This window comes from Pecten maximus, chromosome 18 (assembly GCF_902652985.1).
Source record: "Pecten maximus chromosome 18, xPecMax1.1, whole genome shotgun sequence".
NCBI lineage: Eukaryota > Metazoa > Mollusca > Bivalvia > Pectinida > Pectinidae > Pecten > Pecten maximus.
In genome coordinates, this window is record NC_047032.1 from 25149576 (window position 1) to 25170085 (window position 20510).

Genomic DNA, 20510 nt, shown 5'->3' on the forward strand with positions numbered 1-20510 from the left:
CCATCTCTTTGTATTATATTTCCCTATAAAATACATTGTTATCGTGGTATTGTAGAGTATGTCTTCCTAGTCCATCTCTTTGTATTATATTTCCCTATAAAATACATTGTTATCCGTGGTATTGTAGAGTATGTCGTCCTAGTCCATCTCTTTGTATTATATTTCTCTATAAAATACATTGTTATCCGTGGTATTGTAGAGTATGTCTTCCTAGTCCATCTCTTTGTATTATATTTCCCTATAAAATACATTGTTATCGTGGTATTGTAGAGTATGTCTTCCTAGTCCATCTCTTTGTATTATATTTCTCTATAAAATACATTGTTATCCGTGGTATTGTAGAGTATGTCGTCCTAGTCCATCTCTTTGTATTATATTTCTCTATAAAATACATTGTTATCCGTGGTATTGTAGAGTATGTCTTCCTAGTCCATCTCTTTGTATTATATTTCCCTATAAAATACATTGTTATCGTGGTATTGTAGAGTATGTCTTCCTAGTCCATCTCTTTGTATTATATTTCCCTATAAAATACATTGTTATCGTGGTATTGTAGAGTATGTCTTCCTAGTCCATCTCTTTGTATTATATTTCCCTATAAAATACATTGTTATCGTGGTATTGTAGAGTATATATCATTTGTCCAAATATTGTATATATTTCGCTTGATAACACAATAGTATCCATGCTACTTGTAGGCTTTATTCCGGGGCCCATCCTGTTCGGGAAGCTGATAGACATGGCTTGTGTTTACTGGCAGGATGACTGTGGTGACGAGGGCTCGTGTATTCTGTACGACAACGAGAAGTTAAGCTATCATTTTCTTGCCATAACCGTCGTGGGTAGAGCTCTATCCCTTCTGTTCCTTCTGTTTGCCTTACTTGTGTACAAGTCCCCATCAGATACCGAGAGTGACGTCACTGGTAAAGGAAAAGTTGCAGACGACGGAAGTGACTTCAATAGTACACCGGATATAGATTCACATATTGTAAACGGTGTCCGAATGAGACGGTTGACGGAGAGGGAAATTTTTAATTATACGGACACCGAAAATGTTGTTGCCGTTGATGAATCTAAACATCCAGAAGTGTCAGGGAAAACATTTGAAAAACCGGATATGACCAAACAAAATGAAGTGATGATAAATGTAGCTGAAAATATGTCTATAAGTACAGATTATGAAAGTGAGAATGTTGATAACGAAAGTAGAAGTAGTCAAAACTTTGAAAGTGAAAAAGATAGTATAGATGAAACCCGGTCATCGGCTAGAGAAGCTGAAATTGACAATGAAGAAACAGATGCAAAACCAGATAAAACTAGACCAACACAAAATGGTATAATAAGGAATAATTTCTTCCAAAACGACGAAAGCTCAAAAGAAGACATTGGCTACCAGTCACAAGAGAGTGATAAATCTGACGAGGTGTCCTTAGAAAACAACAGAGAGTCGCTACAGGGCAATGATGACAGTGACGATAACTCTATTGATGACCATGCAGGGAAATCTAAAAGAGAAGCAACGATGAATATAGAGGATGTAGACGATGTCGAGGAATTCTTCAAAAAATATAAAAACAATGATGTCATTAATACAGAAAATCTGTGTGAAGTTGAAGTGCTCTGAAGAAGTTAGTTGTCATAATAATTCATAAAGAGACAAAGTCATATATTTGCGTATCAGGGGATGTATACCTATGTCAGGCAGGGAAACTTTTTGTTCATTTGAAGGTGAATGTTCGAATCTCGTTTTTGAATGGGCCAGCCTTCTAAGGATGTCGCTTTAAATAATAGTATTTCATTATGTTTCTCTCGGTGTCTCGGTGATAACCGTTTATTGACCTTATGACGCATGCTTCTACCCTACTTGCAAATAAAGCTACAGGACAGGTGGTGAAATCAAAGTGCTTTATATCATTTTTAAATTCCTAGGTGATAATATGTGATAACAATTGGAAGACAATGCCTACGAAAAAACCAGTGTCACCTGTCATTGACCTTGCTGCTTATATGAGTGGGATGGGGAAGACGTGACCAAATATTCCACCGGTAAAACATGACGAACTTCCACCGGTAAACCATGACGAACATTTCACCGGTAAAACATGACGAACTTCCACCGGTAAACCATGACGAACATTTCACCGGTAAAACATGACAAACATTTCACCTGTAAAACATGACGAACTTCCACCGGTAAACCATGACGAACTTCCACCGGTAAACCATGACGAACATTTCACCGGTAAAACATGACAAACTTCCACCGGTAAACCATGACGAACATTTCACCGGTAAAACATGACAAACATTTCACCTGTAAAACATGACGAACTTCCACCGGTAAACCATGACAAACATTTCACCTGTAAAACATGACGAACTTCCACCGGTAAAACATGACAAACATTCTACCTGTAAAACATGACGAACTTCCACCGGTAAAACATGACAAACATTCTACCTGTAAAACATGACGAACTTCCACCGGTAAAACATGACGAACTTCCACCTGTAAAACATGACGAACTTTCCACCTGTAAAACATGACAAACATTCTACCTGTAAAACATGACGAACTTCCACCGGTAAAACATGACGAACTTCCACCGGTAAAACATGACGAACTTTCACCGGTAAAACATGACAAACATTTCACCTGTAAAACATGACGAACTTCCACCGGTAAAACATGACAAACATTCTACCTGTAAAACATGACGAACTTCCACCGGTAAAACATGACGAACTTCCACCTGTAAAACATGACGAACTTTCCACCTGTAAAACATGACAAACATTCTACCTGTAAAACATGACGAACTTCCACCGGTAAAACATGACGAACTTCCACCGGTAAAACATGACGAACTTTCACCGGTAAAACATGACAAACATTTCACCTGTAAAACATGACGAACTTCCACCGGTAAAACATGACAAACATTTCACCTGTAAAACATTACGAACTTCCACCGGTAAAACATGACAAACATTTCACCTGTAAAACATGACGAACTTCCACCCGTAAAACATGACGAACTTCCACCGGTAAAACATGACGAACTTCCACCTGTAAAACATGACGAACATTCTACCTGTAAAACATGACGAACATTTCACCTGTAAAACATGACGAACTTTCCACCTGTAAAACATGACGAACATTCTACCTGTAAAACATGACGAACATTTCACCTATAAAACATGACGAACTTTCCACCTGTAAAACATGACGAACTTTCTACCTGTAAAACATGACGAACTTTCCACCTGTAAAACATGACGAACTTCCACCTGTAAACATGACGAACATTGCACTGTAATACATAGGTATTATAGTTATACAAGATATTTTAACTTTGGGGAAATATTTAGGTTAAAATTGTCGATAGAAAAGCATAACAAAAGAAAAAGTTATCTGATGTTTTCCTTAAATCCAATGAAAATTGAATGTGAAAAAATAAGTGGAGGACGTTGATTAATCCGGTGTCAGAACTTTTATTTCCCTTCGATTTGATCTCCCTTCGATTTTGTCCCTCGATAAATTCAAGGAATAAAGAAAATATCACGTGACTCGTACGGTCGTCATTAACACCTTTTCATTATAGTAATTAAAAATTTCCATATAACTTCTGACGTCAAAATGACATGACAACTAATTTTATTTATTGTAATAAGTGTATCAAGAATATCACTCTAGCCATATACAACATTTTTTATTTGTTTTTGTCATATTATTATGAAGATATGATTTGGTCAACTCCATCGAGAGCAGAGATATTTTGTAAGCTGAAGTGTGCGTATCATATTATGTTTGTTTGTCCATTAATGAACACAATGAAGAGTTAAAATGGAGACTAACAGGTACACCATTGAGCTAAGTTTTCATATTCATTTTTTACAATCGCTAATCTCTAAGAACCGGTGGGTGATATCGTCAATTAGAAACTGAGACCGGGGTTGCAATATCTTCAAGTTGGAAGCCTAATGATACTGTATCATAATTGGTGAATAATATGAACAATACCATCTATGTAAGTTTGTACTTTGTTAGCTGTAAAAATATGCATTGATATTTGAGATTTGGTTCTCAAACACACGTCTTTACAGGTCAATTTCTTGTTAATTAATGCCTAGATTTCCATGGATACGTTGATAGCTTAACTGATAAAACCGCCGTAGTGGGAAACAAATTAACAATGCATCTAAAATTAAACCCATGAGTATAGACTGTTAAATATCGGTTGTTTAGCGAGGTATATTAATTTTTCATCAATCTATTGTTAAACTAAATATACTCTGATTTTCGCGTTGTTTTTATGAACCCTTCACGTCCAGATATTCCCTGTTAATTTCTGTGTCTAAAGTGTTTAGTTTTACCTGTTATTTAGCCATGACGTCCAGAATGTTGAGATTTTGCTATGGATCATTACGTCTACGATATTTTACTGACATTTTTACCGATGAGAGTTAACGGTGCTATATATTCGATATATTTCGGGGGCAAATAAGATAGGATCAATTAAAAACGAGAAGAGACTGTTGTATATTCCGAACAATACCAAAATTACATTACACTGTTACCGCTCCCCAAAAGTTCCTTTGTAGTCTTAAGATATAACGTTAGTAAATAATTAATTGCATCCTGGGCCCAGTTGTTCAAGTGTAAGATAATCATATTTTAACAACATTTTTCAAATCCTGAATTGATAATTTCTGGTCGAACTAGCTGGACAAAACTTTATGAAATTCTGTAATTCTTAATTTTCTTCCAACTGGCATTGTTTAAAGATGATATACTCACAGGTTTTGCAACAAATGAGAAATGTAATTTTCACTAATCAAGTGATTAAGCTAATCACCTTTTGAACAACTGGGTCCTGAAGAAGTCTGATCGTAGTCCACCTGTGTAATTGGTACACGCGTGACTATCGGTCTTATGATTATAAACAACCATAATGCGTGTGTTGTATTTTTCTCCTCTTGGTATTAATTATATTTCCACACTATCGTGCCATTTAATGCATTTCTGTTACTAGAAGAGTATACACTGTCAGTAGTATTATATCTTAAAGTGTTGTGATAGCATTGTCTATCAAATTATCAATGTCGTAGGAATGTTGAATTTCAATGTGATGTAGTTTGTGAAGATTTTTGTGTTTTCAGTGTGAAATAATGTATTTAAACTGTTGAAATCGGAACCAAACTTATTTGCATAAACCGTCTAATGATGGAAGTACTAAATTGATTATTTCAAGACAGATGATGTCATTTTAAAACAAAATAAGTATGTAGTTTTGTCTTTTAAATTTTAGCTTTATCTTGACCAGTTTTAATTGAATGATGGAATGTCGAATTTGTCGAGTTTTCCCTGCAAACAATTTTAAAGACTTTATCATAAAATTGATTGTCTAGGTCAGCTATTTATATTATATGATACACTGTAATTGCATATAATGTCTAGTGTTCAAAATAAATGAATACTTTAAGTGGCGAATTTTCAGTGTAAACCAATTTCACGAATTGTCGACTATGTAAATCAATGCATTCACTATTTAACAATTCTTCGATGTAATCATCATTAGGTTTCAAGTTTTCTCATTTGCATTAATCATTTGTCGTGACTGATGAGTTTTCTCATGTACAATATCGTCAAGTCTCTCTTATACATCAAAGTTCTGAATGTAAAGTTAGCCTCCAGATAATATTGTTTACTTTCATTTACAACGTCACACCAATTACAATATCGAGTAAAACATACAGATAATATTGTTAGACTTTCATTTACAACGTCACACCAATATCTGTCGAGCTTACGCCGTGTAACTGTTTTCTTGGTTGTTGAAGTTTCACCATTTTAAATTATTGATTTTATTGTAAAATTGTTTGTTGATGTAGGTCGAGTTTCACCGATTTATTGATGATAAGTTACCTCTAAGTCACCATATCAAACGTATCTGTGATATACTGGTGTGTATGATGTACGTGAGGATTATAACAAGCTGTATTATAACTGTGCATTTATTTGAAACTTATCATGTGATCACTGTACACATGTTAGTAGTGCTAATATAATATGAAAATTTGTAAAATAAATTTTACGCAAAATGGTGTTTCGTAGTTTGTTTTTAGATCATCTAGTCCGAAGGACCGATTGGCTTATGCCATGGTGCGTCTGACGTGTAGATCCTATTTCGTGGGTAGAATTAAATGCTAGCATACATAAGTTGGAGTAATTTATATACACATAATTCTAGTGTGCTTGTTTTTTTAAAACCTCCACCTGGAAGAAAAAACAAATTATAAGCACATTTTAGAGCCAACTAAGAGCTAGACACAGTAGAACCTTCTATGACTCTTCAGTGATGCTAAGAAAAGTGACCAAAACACGACACAGACCGAAATAAATGTCAAAATCTGAATGGGCAAACATCATCATTCCAGTAATTTACAATTCACAATATTAGATAGTATTAATTCAAATTTTCAATTTTTTTATCAAACCATAAAGTGGGCCCACGAAGGGGCAAGTGGATAATATGATATGAAACATGCATACTCATACAATACAAACAGTATATTACATAATAGGATTTCAGAAGAGCGGTAAGTACATGTAATAATGCTATGTATTAACATATATGATACTGGTCTCCAATGGTATCACAGAGCATAAAGACGCTAACTGTAGGCTTCCATCATCCCAACAACTATATGACGGGAATTTATATTAGCGGTGATAGATATATTGGACACGTATATGTTGTTAAATGCATATTGATAGGAGCTATTTATTTTTCTTCTGAAAATTCTTTGATTGTAGATAAATAGCAACCGCATTGAATCTTATGTCAATTTCACGAGAAAGTGTGGTCGGGTGGCGCACTGGTAACACAGTTGCCTTTCACCTAGACGACCGGGGTTCACCTCCCTACCACGTGACGTTTTTGCGGGTACTCCGATTTCTCCCAAAGTAAGACCCCTTGGGCGCTTCCATCCAGACCAACAGAAGGGAAAAATTAATTGACATGACTTGTTTCGCAATTATTGTGAAATTATGTTTACTAACTTAAATGTTCCAACGGTAATCAGTTCTGCACACAGTCCCTACATTGTCTCTCTTATTTTATATACCTACATCCGGACATCCACGTGCCATCCTGCCCTCACCCGTGGACGACAGATTGTGGCCGCTTATTGTAAACCATTGATTGCCTACGTGTCGGTATAAAGACGACACATGTACAGACATTGATTGGATGTGTGCTACATTGTCTATTTTACAATTTAATAATTCATTCATAACAACGACATAGACAACAAAGAAACGGCAGCTATTGGAAATTTACATCACCTGATATCCGAGTTTCTGTGACGAGACATTTCGACAAGACAATGGGGGTTAATTATTATATGATATTTGTGTTATGGACATGTACTAGCCTTGTCCGAGGACAGATATTCTCATCTGTTAATCATGTGGAGACGTTGTACGATGAGGAGGGGAGGCTCACACGGGCCCTGAGGAGGTACACCGAGACTAGTATAAAGAATGGAACAGAGGTGGGGGGTCAAGTATTGCAGTAAGTAAATCGTTACTTTGACATCAATTGTGTAGTAATTAATGGAAATATTACAACTCGTGGAGTTACTAGCTGTGTGCACCAATGTTTAAAGGACATATATTGTTACCCTCGTTCCTGTTACTATACATAGATTGTTTATGTTATATTTATGTTACTATATATATAGATTGTTTATGTTATATTTATGTTACTATATATAGATTGTTTATGTTATATTTATCTCACTATACATAAATTGTTTATGTTATATTTATCTCACTATACATAGATTATTTATTTTATATTTATTTTACTATATATATATTGTTTATGTTATATTTACCATCGTTACTGTTACTTTACACACAATACTCATCAGGTATCTGAGCGAGAATACCTGATATATTAACTATTATAGTATTACTAGTAGCCACAGCCCTATACAAAATGTACAACGTGGAAATCCGGCAGACCGCATCTGTCTTAATGATTGATAGAACTTACCATCGATCCGAGGATGAACACAAAGACACGACCGCGGTACACGCCGGTATCATTGTATGATATCTGGTGAGGATATCAAGGGCCGGTGTAACGTTGAAAATGGACCCGGGTTCCATTTTCCACGGGGGTCCATTTTCAACGTTACACCGGTATCATTGTATGATATCCGGTGAGGATATCAATGGCCGGTATCATTGTATGATATCTGGTGAGGATATCAAGGGCCGGTATCATTGTATGATATCTGGTGAGGATATCAAGGGCCGGTATCGTTGTATGATATCTGGTGAGGATATCAAGGGCCGGTATCATTGTATGATATCTGGTGAGAATATCAAGGGCCGGTATCATTGTATGATATCTGGTGAGGATATCAAGGTTACACTGTTAACAAGAAATATCTGTAAAAAAGATAAACGGCATAGTTTTAACGCTGGTGGTTATAATGTAAAACTGCTGATGAAATAAATTAACTAATGCGTTTCAGCACGGATAACAAAATTATATCAGTTTGAATCATTTTTGGTGATAAAAGACTATTCGAATCAATACAATTTTATTAGTGTGTCATTTGAAAAGATACATTCACTTATTCAGCTTGCATTCAATCTTAACTTTGTTTCGTTATTAACTGTACATTGACCAATCACATACTTCATTTTGACCAATAACGCCACCTGTCGTGTCATATCCGGGGCCAAAAGAATATTATACGACTATGCCGAAAAATATACAGTATCATGTTTATGTAGGCGTAACATTGTATTGTATGACATTAACCAATATAGCAATGCAGTTTTTCCCTTCCCTCACATTGTTCTCTAAATTTTCCTCTTTTTGTGTTACAAGCTCAAATAATGCAATTATAAAATGTGAGGCATCAATTAAATTGTTCATATAAAAAATACAGAGATTGAAATTAAATATTGAAGTTTTATGGCACACTCGTGACGTCCAAATGACTGTACTATAAGGTTATGAGCAGCATTCACACCCGATCACTTTGCTTTGCTCATTTTAATGCGTGATTACATTTAAATGTTTCTGTTAATATAGACATAAGAACACCTACTTTATCATCCTTCTATTCCGTACACAACATTACTCTATCTGCAGTTACAATATGTGATTTTTTAATTGTCTTTTGGAAACTTTTTAAACAAGGAAACTTTTATAAACATACAAATGTCTTAACCTGGAGACACACCCACATGCACAGAAGGTGTTAGGTCACTACCATTATCATCGTCATATCTTATCATCATTATCATTACAAAACTCTATATCACCTACATTACAATATAGTTTTCTATGGTACAGGTTTGTTGAAAACATTTCCAAGCAAAGGTCTGCTGTTGCTGATGCTGGACTATGGGTCGGCCATCCAATCAACGCATTCCGTCTAATACGGCGAGTAGCCGTGGACTGGGAGCAGTTGTTTGGAGAAATATTTTGTGATGAATGCCCGGACACACTTGCCGCAAAAGGTAATCTTGTACAATGAATTAAGTATACAGAGACCAGTGCTTCTGGTCCTAAACCCACATTTTTATACTCAGTATGTGTGGATGTTGTTTGATTTGGTTTATACTGTCCTATCGTCCAATCAACCGTTTAGGTCATTTAAAGACGGCTTCCTCTGCTTGCGAGATACTAAACAGGCCACCACCCCAAGTTGTTTGTTAGATTTACTCCACTCAATTATAATACTAGATTATCTCACCTGGTTTGAAACTTGTGTCTAGAATCAGACATATGCTCGAGACAAAAATCATAACACTCAATGATTTTATTATTCTAGAGCCAGTTGACCACTCTAGCGAGATACATGCGTGCGGTGAGGTGTGTGATCTGGCAGGCTGCGGTATCTCGGTATGGTCTCCTGATGCCGACCAAAGCCGAAAACGACCAACAGCACACCTCACCCCGTCACTAATGCTGACAATCAACCCACTCCCAAATGCTGAGTGTTAAACAGGATATGAAGCTTCCATTTACGAGACTCTGGTATGTCTCGGCCAGGGGGGCAAACCTTAAGTCTTCCTAACAAAGGAACACGCTCAAAATTGGAAGAAAAAAATTGTTTTGATAGAAGAGAAATGATAAAATTCCAAATTTACCCAGTCTTACGATCATGCACTGGGGACAGCAGGTGCAATTCTTACGCCCTACCTGCAGGGTAGGCTGTTTGTCGTAACCTGCTCGTCATGTTTTAATTCATACGAATGACGTTTGTATGAAATAAAATATCATGTATAATTATAATAATTATTGAATAAATGTGGTATTACACATACTGGTCCATGTTACATAATAACCTTGTTATTTCACTTGCTACCTTAGACCTGAGCTGACGAGTCCTAGAATGACAAAACAGATGAACAGGATGCTTCTCGTTCATACCACTGAATGCATATAGCGAGACCCAATATTTACGTTATATAGGACCAAAGTAGCGAGGGTTTAACAAGTACGGAGAAATCATTTATAATCATGTATTAAAAACTTTGCTCTAGAAAGAGCGGGTGAAATATGCGTACATGTGTGTAAATTCTTACTGTATACTTTTAACGTTCTAGTTTGTCCTAGCGTATGATACCCGTGATGGGTGAGCGAGAGGCGGTTCAAGGTATTTACATAACGGGTTATATACAATATATGGACGGGAATCGAGCATAATTTATACATTTTTGTACTTTAAGGCTTACAGATATCGAAAAAAATCGTTGTGAAGACTGTAAAAATTTGGCCCTCGAAAATTGACATCCTTGGAGCAGCGCGAGGACTTCTACGCCTATGGCGAATTTACAATCTTGACCTTCCACAATTGTTCAACGGAACAATACTTGAAGAAAGTACCGACCCTCTATCATGGCGAGAAATGTTAACGATCGCGAAAGGAGCAATAGATGTGGGCATGCTTTATGAAGGTATAACATGGATGACGTCATTACTTGACGTTTATAATAAAGGACAGCTGGCGTTAGAGGTGCGGTTCGAGGAGGGAATTCTGCGGAGAAATCTAGCATCTGCATATTATCAGGTACATGTGATTAACACATTGGATACACGTAAATGAGTGTTAACTGACTACCATCCAAATAACGAATTCCGTTACATGTGTAATTTTAAAAACAGATATTAAATGTTCTTCAGTTTAAGCTGGTATAGTGAAAAACATTGTAGTTGTAGTATTATAACCGTTTCTTCATTTTCTGATCCCGAAGTTCCCACCTTCTTAGTTACAATAATTGATATAATCTTTCATTCCCTTGGGAATGAGACAAGGGCACTCAACCCGAGGGGGTAGATTCATAAGTTACCAAACACGAAGCTTTGCCGTGTGTTTGGCAGCTCAAGAATTCCACCCTGAGTGTTGAGATTCCCCTGTTTCACTTCCATGGGGGTGAATGATTATTTTTCTCTTATCCTGTTTTCCCTCGTATGTATATAATATTGACGTTACATCAATGCAAGGAAATGTTGACGTGACGTGATTGAATTGTCGACGTGACGTCATTGTACTACCATTCACTAATAATGGAATCAAGCGGATCATTCATTAATATATAATATGACATGGAAGCTAACCAATCAGTGCCCTATGTTATGATATAACAACTGTCAAAGGTTGATCAAGTAAGTCAGTATCAAATTCAGACAGGATATGTCACCTTTATAAAAATATATTATACAAAGAACGTGCAAATAGCTTTTCAGAACCCTTTGGTGAGATATGAATATTCCCGTCAAGGGTAAAAGAATGTCCTTTCAAAGTTATATCTTTTGTCAAGTCCTTTAATAGACCACCTCAAATCCAATACTAATATCATACGGCGATTATGTACAGCGAATATGTCTATATATATTTGTGTTAATTATAAGAACAGTAAACACTAGGAGTATACAATTTTATTCCCTAGGTCGGTATGCCAAGGAAAGCAGTGGAAGTTCTAGAGAAATCAGGTATGGTTGTTTTACATTATCGGTACGTTTCTGATTCGATATTAGTAAAAAGTTGACCCTAATAAGATGTATAATGGATGCAACACTTTACAGCCACCTTTATGCGGGGTTTATTTTGTCTAGTTCATAGTTCATATCTTTGTTTTGCCATCACGCGAACCTGTGGTACCACTACAATGCATGTCTGATATTTTGTAGATCCTAGTAACCGAGGGTCTAACTATGGGTTTTACAAAGCTCGCGCAGACGCGATTCCCATAGGAACCCCTCGTGCGGAACTGGAAGCCCCTAAACCTACAGACAAATACCAGGCAGCATATGAGGCGTTATGTCGGGGACCCCTGCAGGTAAGAATGTATCCATTAGCGATATACCTGTTATTATCTCCCTTTAAGATATATACTTTTCATGTCTGATGTCTCTTTGTTTTACAATCCTTCGTTGCTATGTATAGGTCATATTTAACGAAAAGTCTGGCAGATACTGTTCGCTATTTTCATCAGGAAATATTTTCTCTTCCAAGAAAAAAAGCAATTTGCTGAAAATTGATTTTGGATAATCCGTTTTTGGAATGCGTATGGTAGTTATTATGATAGCATTGCTCTTTTTTCTCATTTCAGCCTGCAAAAATGCAAGCCAGACTGAAATGTTTTCTGAAGGAAACAAGTGTAAAATTTTACATGATTAAAGCGGAAGTTGCCAACTTAAAACCTATCATCATTATCTATCATAACATAATTTCCAGTAATGAGATTGAGCTTCTCCGTAAAGAGGCCAACAACTCTGTAAGTATGATTTTGGTGTCTATAGGATATGTGTAATACCTTAGTTTTTAGGGGCAGATAATCTGTTATTAGAATTTATTAATTAGCCGAGCAGTTCTTAACAAAACTCTTAGGGGCTAGTGTCTAGTCTACACCAACAAGTGTATAACTAGCTAATTGTAACATAACTAGGGACCTTCATCGACAGGCATATCAATGGCAATCTTTATTATCTTAAATCATTCCATTATTGACTTGCTTGACTCCCTGACACCCGTCATCATATGGCCATGGCTGTTGCGAGGTATTTGAACACATAAAAACAAACGATCTCTAGATTTTTGTAAAGAATTAAATAGCACATTTTTGTTGTAATACACTATCTGATCCTAAAGAACTCACTTGCAGATTTTTTCTTAATATTTTTTCAGTTGACATTTTCAATGATTTATGCCGAAAGTGGACAATCATTTGTGGCACACACAAGAGTGAGTCAAACGTAAGTTAACACGCTTTCGACCCTTAAAAATGTATTAGAGGGGGAGGAGGGTCTATTTCATAGAACATTATCATGCGAATAGACAAGTGGCATCATAGCCACCGTACAAATAGGAGCTTGTCCTGTTTTCATATTTGGGAGGAATATGAAACCGCAAGTCAATTACATACCGGAACAATTTCATACATGTTTTGTTTTTGTTTTTTGGGGCTTGGTGGGGTTGGGGTTTTATCAAAAACACACACAAAAGTGTTCTATATGTCACATTAAGGTATATACGTATAGATTCTGTACTCTATCAGAATTATAGACCAAAAAAGGTTCTAACTGTTTGTCCGCGTTAATATACTATAGGTAGAGGATGATAGACTCCGAATGATTCTGAGTGTTTGTCCGCGTTAATATACTATAGGTAGATGATGATAGACTCCGAATGATTCTGAGTGTTTGTCCGCGTTAATATACTATAGGTAGAGGATGATAGACTCCGAATGATTCTAAGTGTTTGTCCGCGTTAATATACTATAGGTAGATGATGATAGACTCCGAATAATTCTGACTGTTTGTCCGCGTTAACATACTTTGGGTAGCGGATGATAGACTCCGAATGATTCAGAGTGTTTGTCCGCTTTGATATACTATAGGTAGAGGATGATAGACTCCGAATGATTCTGAGTGTTTGTCCGCTTTAATATACTATATGTAGAGGATGATAGACTCCGAATGATTCTGAGTGTTTGTCCGCTTTAATATACTATAGGTAGAGGATGATAGACTCCGAATGATTCTGAGTGTTTGTCCGCTTTAATATACTATAGGTAGAGGATGATAGACTCCGAATGATTCTGGGTGTTTGTCCGCTTTGATATACTTTAAGGTAGCTAATGATATACTCCGACTATAAGTTTTTGTAGGCATCGGATGATACAGTGGGTAGAGTCATTCGAACTAGTAAACCACATGAGTAATAATCTATGTGACACGTATTCTTAAAACATAAACTCTTACTGATATATCTTGCTTCCTCAGAGCCTGGCTTAAGGACACTGATTACCCAACTTTGCTCCGTTTAAACAAACGTATATCCACCGTCACAGGACTGGACACGACCTTCCGGGAGTACCGCAGTAGTGTCGAACGATACCAGGTAAGTGTATGTGAAAAGATGTGTAACCACGTGATGTCTCTGGAAGCTGGTGATCATTAGTAAATTATCAGTGTTTTAAAATGTAACTTTCATGATAACACATCGTATTCGTTGTAACAAGTCACCGAGTTAGCTAAAACCTTTGGTTCGATTCTCGAAAGAAAACATCTTAACCAAACATAAAAATATGAAGAGCATCTGTCATTATTTACAAAAAAAAACATATTTCATTTTTAATATTGAAACTTTCCAGTGATTTCCACATAATCATTCAATATGAACAACTTGTTATCGTTATTTAAACGTTTAGGAAAATGTCGTGAAAAACATCTGTATGATTTACGTGGCAGATGTCACGGATGACATAGAAGACGTTTAAAATGTCCGGTGTACTTTTATGCGATTTCAATGTAGCATTACGGTTCGTTTTTCTGAGTGCCGGTGTCCTATAAAATTCTTATCCCCATAAAAACTCTGGTGAATATTTTACGGCAATAAAATGTATATAGGACACCGGTATTTAAATGTGTAAATGTGTTACAGGTAGTCAACTATGGAATAGGTGGCGAGTACGGTCCCCATAACGACCACCTGGTAAGTAATGTCAAAACCAATGATGATGTCAGCTTCTGTTATCTGTGCTGTTTGTTCAGGGATATATGGAATTAGAAAAATAATTAAAAAAAACTGAAATGTTAATCCTTTTATTAAATACTTTATTATTATCTTGAACAGTAATAATGGTGCTGTCAATACTGACGAATTATGTCAATAATCGGTTTGATAGTCTGTTAAAGGCTATAAATTTACAGGGGTTGGTATATTAAATTTAATGTAGTAAGTTCCAATTGTCAAATATCAATTCCTAAAAACAATCATTTCTAAATATTTCACGAGAATACTCGGCTGTGAAATATCAATTCCTAAATATTACATGAGAATACTCGCCTGTGAAATATCAATTATAAATATTTCATGAGAATACTGGCCTGTGAAATATCAATTCCTATAAATATTACATGAGAATACTGGCCTGTGAAATATCAATTATAAATATTACATGAGAATACTGGCCTGTGAAATATCAATTATAAATATTACATGAGAATACTGGCCTGTGAAATATCAATTCCTATAAATATTACATGAGAATACTGGCCTGTGAAATATCAATTATAAATATTACATGAGAATACTGGCCTGTGAAATATCAATTCCTATAAATATGACATGAGAATACTGGCCTGTGAAATATCAATTCCTAAATATTTCACGATAATACTCGCCTGTGAAATATCAATTCCTAAATATGACATGAGAATACTGGCCTGTGAAATATCAATTCCTAAATATGACATGATAATACTCGCCTGTGAAATATCAATTCCTAAATATGACACGATAATACACACTTATGAAATATCAATTATAAATATTACATGAGAATATACTCACCTATATCACTTTATGCAGCTAAACAGTTCAAACTGCTGGACTGTGTGTAGTGATAAGTCAACGGTACCACTCTTACAGCAAATTTGAAAGTATGATGTATATATTCGGATAAAAACGGTACATTTTCGTGCTCATCATTGCGTCAACTTTTAACATCCTGACAGGGTAAACCTTTGTGGGAGGGAAATGGACTACCGGAAGTAGAGGAAATTAACGATTCTGGAGACAGAATAGCCACATGGATGTTTTATGTAAGTGTATATTAAAGTCGTCTTCTCCAAACCATTTTATTATTAAAGGGAAGCAACTCTTATTAACTGACAGCTTGAGCTTGCTTGAAATGATTAGGAAACATGGTGATTAATTCACACAAAAAAAATCTTTTCTTTTCCAATGTTTTCTCTAAAGTAAATAAGATGCTCAGTTAACATATTTGCCATGCCAATCACAAGAGGGTTGGACCAACCAACTATATATCTACAAAGTATTATTGATATCTAAAATGTTGATTTACAGTTTCAAAACATATCCTAAAAATCATTCAATCGAGAAAGGATAACTACGAGTAGATGCTTTAAATAAACTGTTTATTGTTGAGTTTTTCATTTTTCTGTAGTTAAGTCCAGTGTCGGCAGGGGGCGCTACTGTGTTTCCGCTACTGAAGGCACGTGTCCCTGTTACAGAGGTAATCATATTTTATAGTCCTCAACTATTTGAAGTTAAAAATTTCAGATGTTTTTTGTTTATCTTATGGTTAACCATCGAATAGTCGTATGGTAATAAAATGTAGAAAGCGATTGCAAATTTGAATACAAACATCCGCAAAAAATGCACAAATACGTTACACTGGACATCTCAGTTGTAAGGAGTGTGCCACTTGTGGTGACTTAAGACATATCACGAAGCATATTTATACAGATTCCAACTGCTTTTTTCCAAAAAAACATTATTGCATTATGTACTATTATATTGTTTTTTAAACCCGAAAGCATAAGATGTTCAGTTTGTTATTCGATACTTATATTGTGTCACGTGATTTTGTTCACTGACTGTATCAGATATTTTTAGCTGTCTTTTCATTCACATTGTCGTTAACTATCAAAACTGTAATGTTTTTCGCTAGTCAGAGATTTTAATTGCAAAGGTGTAATAAAAGTATGTGGAAAGGTAAGTAGAGATATGCATCCTTATAATTTTGTATCAAATGGTTTTATTAGGGATCAGCCGTATTTTGGTACAACACGTTGCCAAACGGATCCCCCAATAGGAGAATGATGCATGCGGGCTGTCCAGTACTACTGGGATCCAAATGGGGTATGACATGTTATTAAAGAATGTTTATCACAGAAATAAAATGCATGTATATATTAACAGTGTCCTAAAATGACCGCTTATCAGACCGAAAGCTACATAACAAATACAGAGACGGAGAACGATGGAATGTCTACGATCGAATTATCATAGAATTTCTGTGACAGAAATACGATTGAATTTCTGTGTTAGAATTACGAAAGAATGTCTGTGATAAAATTACGATAGGATTTCTACGCTGGATTTAGTCACTTAGTCAATTTAAAAGATAAATAAGAGAAGTTCAGACGTTATTAGTGTGGTAATATAGAACGGTTCTTTATAGTTATTTTAATATTCAAGCAATTATAATAACTTTTGGTTGAAGAGGTAAATTAATAGCGTTCCGGGCCCATAAATATCGTAAAAGTTGTGTATATTGGTATTTTAAGTTTTATATAACTTGTTTCACGACTGTTGTAAAATAGATAAATATTGTAGTTATATTTAAAACACAGATGTGATGTCATTTATGATTTTTGTTATTTGTGTTGCATAGTGCACTTATTGGACAGCTAAAGATAAGATTGCACACAATTATGTTAGACAATAGAAAAAACAAACAGTAATATCGGTAACAGTGTGACATTTAAACAAACGAATAAATGTAAGTATAATTATTTCTTAATGCAACAGTCCCTTTCTGGGAGGATTTTTTATTATTACTTTCTATTATTGCTTCAACAGTGGAGATGATAACATGTCTGATTCTCCTTTCGATATTCGAATGAAGGATCTTAACTTTTGTTCTTTAATCTACAGTGGCCAACAAATGGATACGACAGCATGGGCAAATCTTCCGAACGCTTTGTGGCAGGACGAAAAAAACCAATTTTGGACTGGAAAACATTTGATATGCTTGAACTTTTTTTTTCATATAAATTCAACCGAGGATGAATTATGACATGTTCATATAAATCCATTTTACGGTTATTAAGAGAAAATCCTTCCGGATACCTGATGAAAATATATTGTGTAACACTTCTGTGTGTTTTTAAGGTATGCAGTCTCTTACAGTGATCAGTCCAATAGATTGTTGGTAATAAATACATGTAATAAGAATTACCCATTATCAAATCTGGGATATACAAATAAAATATTGTTTAACAAGACGTTCGGTAAATTAATTGTAATGATTCTAAGAACATGCACAAACACATGGAACAATTCAAAACTGTTCCCCGAGGTATTAGTATCAACCCGATGAACTGTCTCCATGGGCTGCAATAGTCACAATAATAATTGTCACGATCGTAGACGACAAACTGTGAACAAAACTGGAAGCAGTACATCAGGATGCAAACAGATTAACCAATAACTGAATATCAAGATAATTGTTAATACAAATATCAAAGGATATGAAATGATGGACGAAATTGTAATTTGATAAAACGAGGGGAAGATCCGAACTGCGTATATATGTACATGTATACGATTGAAAAGTTCTAGGAAAATACGACCAGGTGTTCAGGAAGGGTGAGCGTGACTTCCTTCATTGAAGACGCCCCCGGTGTAAATCTAGGTGAACTCAACGTTATGTCATATCATCAAAGGAACCACATAGCTTTTAGGCACATAAAACAGTTTAAGAATACTTTTTTTCTCGTGTCACAGGAGGGTGTCTTCCACAAAATTTCTTTTAGTCTTCGCCAGCCTGTATCTCTCTTTTCCCGGCTGATCGACACCATTGGCCAGTTCAGTGGGATGGCCTGTAAAACCTGAAAGTGTACTTAGGTATGAACAAATATTCTCTGTCAAAACAGATAACTTGATTAAGAAATTAAGAGGTACATCATTGGTCATTATTTTCCTCTTCAATCACAGACCTGCTACTAGCGCTGCTGTTAGAATTTACTGTTTTAATACCGCCATTTCAAGTAAAACATTGAAATATTTTACTAAGGCTGGTCCAGGCCAATTCCAGGTTTCGGGGAGCTTTTATTTAATTAAATTGTCAAGGTCGAGGTTAAGGTGTCTTTTGACAAATGAAGGTCAGAGACGATACTTAAACATACATATTACAAATGGCAGAAAAATGACCTGATGCGTGGAAATAAACTTAAGACAAATGTTCAAAATAAAAGTAGAAATCATCTTGTCGGTTCCAGAGAATTTCTAATGAGCGGAAGTGAGTAATCATTATTATGTTTACCTATCAAGAGCTGTGTTGATGAGTTATAAATAAGCCAACTTGCACAGAAATATAATCTGTTTTAATGACACCGCTATCAATATACAAGTCATGAGTGCCGTTGGCTGAAAAATGAGAAAATAATAAAAAATATTATTCCCGAACATATGAATGAAGTTACAACCGGTTCAAATGACAATACCTATTCCAGGTACACAGCCATTGTTGTTAACCCACGTGTTCTTCGCGGGACATGTACCACTGCCGCTGTGTTATCTCCGTCGGGAATGGACATCTTCAGTCACGATTTTTTTTCTGAAATGCCAACGAACTCAATGTTTCCGAATAGTCAGTAGCAATATAATAGCTTTAGACCATAGTGACTTGTAATGAAGGCAACAATGTATAAATAGTGGAGAAAGAACATATTACACAGAAAGTGGGAAAGATGTGGGAAAGATGTTGGAAAGATGTGGGATTTGAGAAGAATATAGGAGTAATTATGGACAGATTTCTCACATTAGAACATATACTTAAGTGATAGAGCAAATTCTATGGCTGCAGTCATTACACGTTACACGTTTGTAGGACTTTATCTTGAACATACCAACATGATTGATAGCGTACAAAGGAGAACACCGCAACAGAGACCCAGATCTAGGGATTTACCATATCCGGATCGACAGCGTTAACTCAAATTACCAACTCTGAGATACAGGAGAGTAGGGCGGGTATTACTGCAGTGGTTACAATAACAGGCATTATTACCCATAACTGTACAACTGATTTTATTAACATGTGGAGAATCAATCTCAAAGACGGGTAATAAGAGGACAGTTAATGAAAATATTTCCACGACATTCAAGACTTGAATTGTAAGAATACAACCTTCTGGAAAATGGGTATTCAGACTTTAACACATCGGTGAAATCAGGGTCTATATTTATGGATCTGAGATTGTTAACGAATCAGATATTTCTATGTTACGATTTGGAGTCTGGTGAAGTGACTCGACTTAACTCAAGGGGCGGGGATATTTTGAACGCAGTAAGCTAGAGTAAAGTATTTCTCAGTTTCACAGTCTGTTAATACTGATTTTAAACATTTTAGAAATAATAATGAATTTATT

General features: G+C 35.6%; 2 protein-coding genes across 2 annotated transcripts in view; both read left to right on the top strand.

Annotated features, from left to right (window-relative positions):
- The window catches only part of LOC117316441 (solute carrier organic anion transporter family member 4A1-like), an 88277-nt gene extending 82165 nt beyond the window's left edge, over positions 1-6112 (top strand). Inside the window, exon 11 of the mRNA XM_033871025.1 lies at positions 699-6112. Within this exon, the coding sequence (XP_033726916.1) occupies positions 699-1624 (926 nt within the window). The 3' untranslated portion in view covers positions 1625-6112. The remainder of the gene's footprint in view (positions 1-698) is intronic.
- A 1090-nt stretch (positions 6113-7202) lies between these two features.
- On the top strand, positions 7203-18363 carry LOC117317050 (prolyl 4-hydroxylase subunit alpha-1-like). The gene is made up of 13 exons (XM_033871834.1): positions 7203-7583; positions 9390-9556; positions 10772-11112; positions 11993-12035; positions 12234-12382; positions 12656-12820; positions 13231-13298; positions 14328-14445; positions 14989-15039; positions 16065-16151; positions 16517-16585; positions 17118-17214; positions 18013-18363. Exons 1-13 carry the CDS (start codon positions 7396-7398, stop codon positions 18102-18104), a joined length of 1635 nt encoding a protein of 544 aa, XP_033727725.1. The 5' UTR covers positions 7203-7395; the 3' UTR covers positions 18105-18363.
- The last annotated feature ends 2147 nt before the right edge of the window (positions 18364-20510 follow it).

What these genes read in the sequence shown, in the direction of transcription:
- LOC117317050 (XM_033871834.1), top strand. Translation starts at nt 7,396, where the DNA reads ATGGGGGTTAATTATTATATGATATTTGTGTTATGGACATGTACTAGC. An exon ending in GGAAGTTCTAGAGAAATCAG is followed by an intron (nt 12,036 to 12,233) that starts GTATGGTTGTTT and finishes GATATTTTGTAG; the next exon opens with ATCCTAGTAACCGAGGGTCT. An exon ending in GTCCCCATAACGACCACCTG is followed by an intron (nt 15,040 to 16,064) that starts GTAAGTAATGTC and finishes ACATCCTGACAG; the next exon opens with GGTAAACCTTTGTGGGAGGG.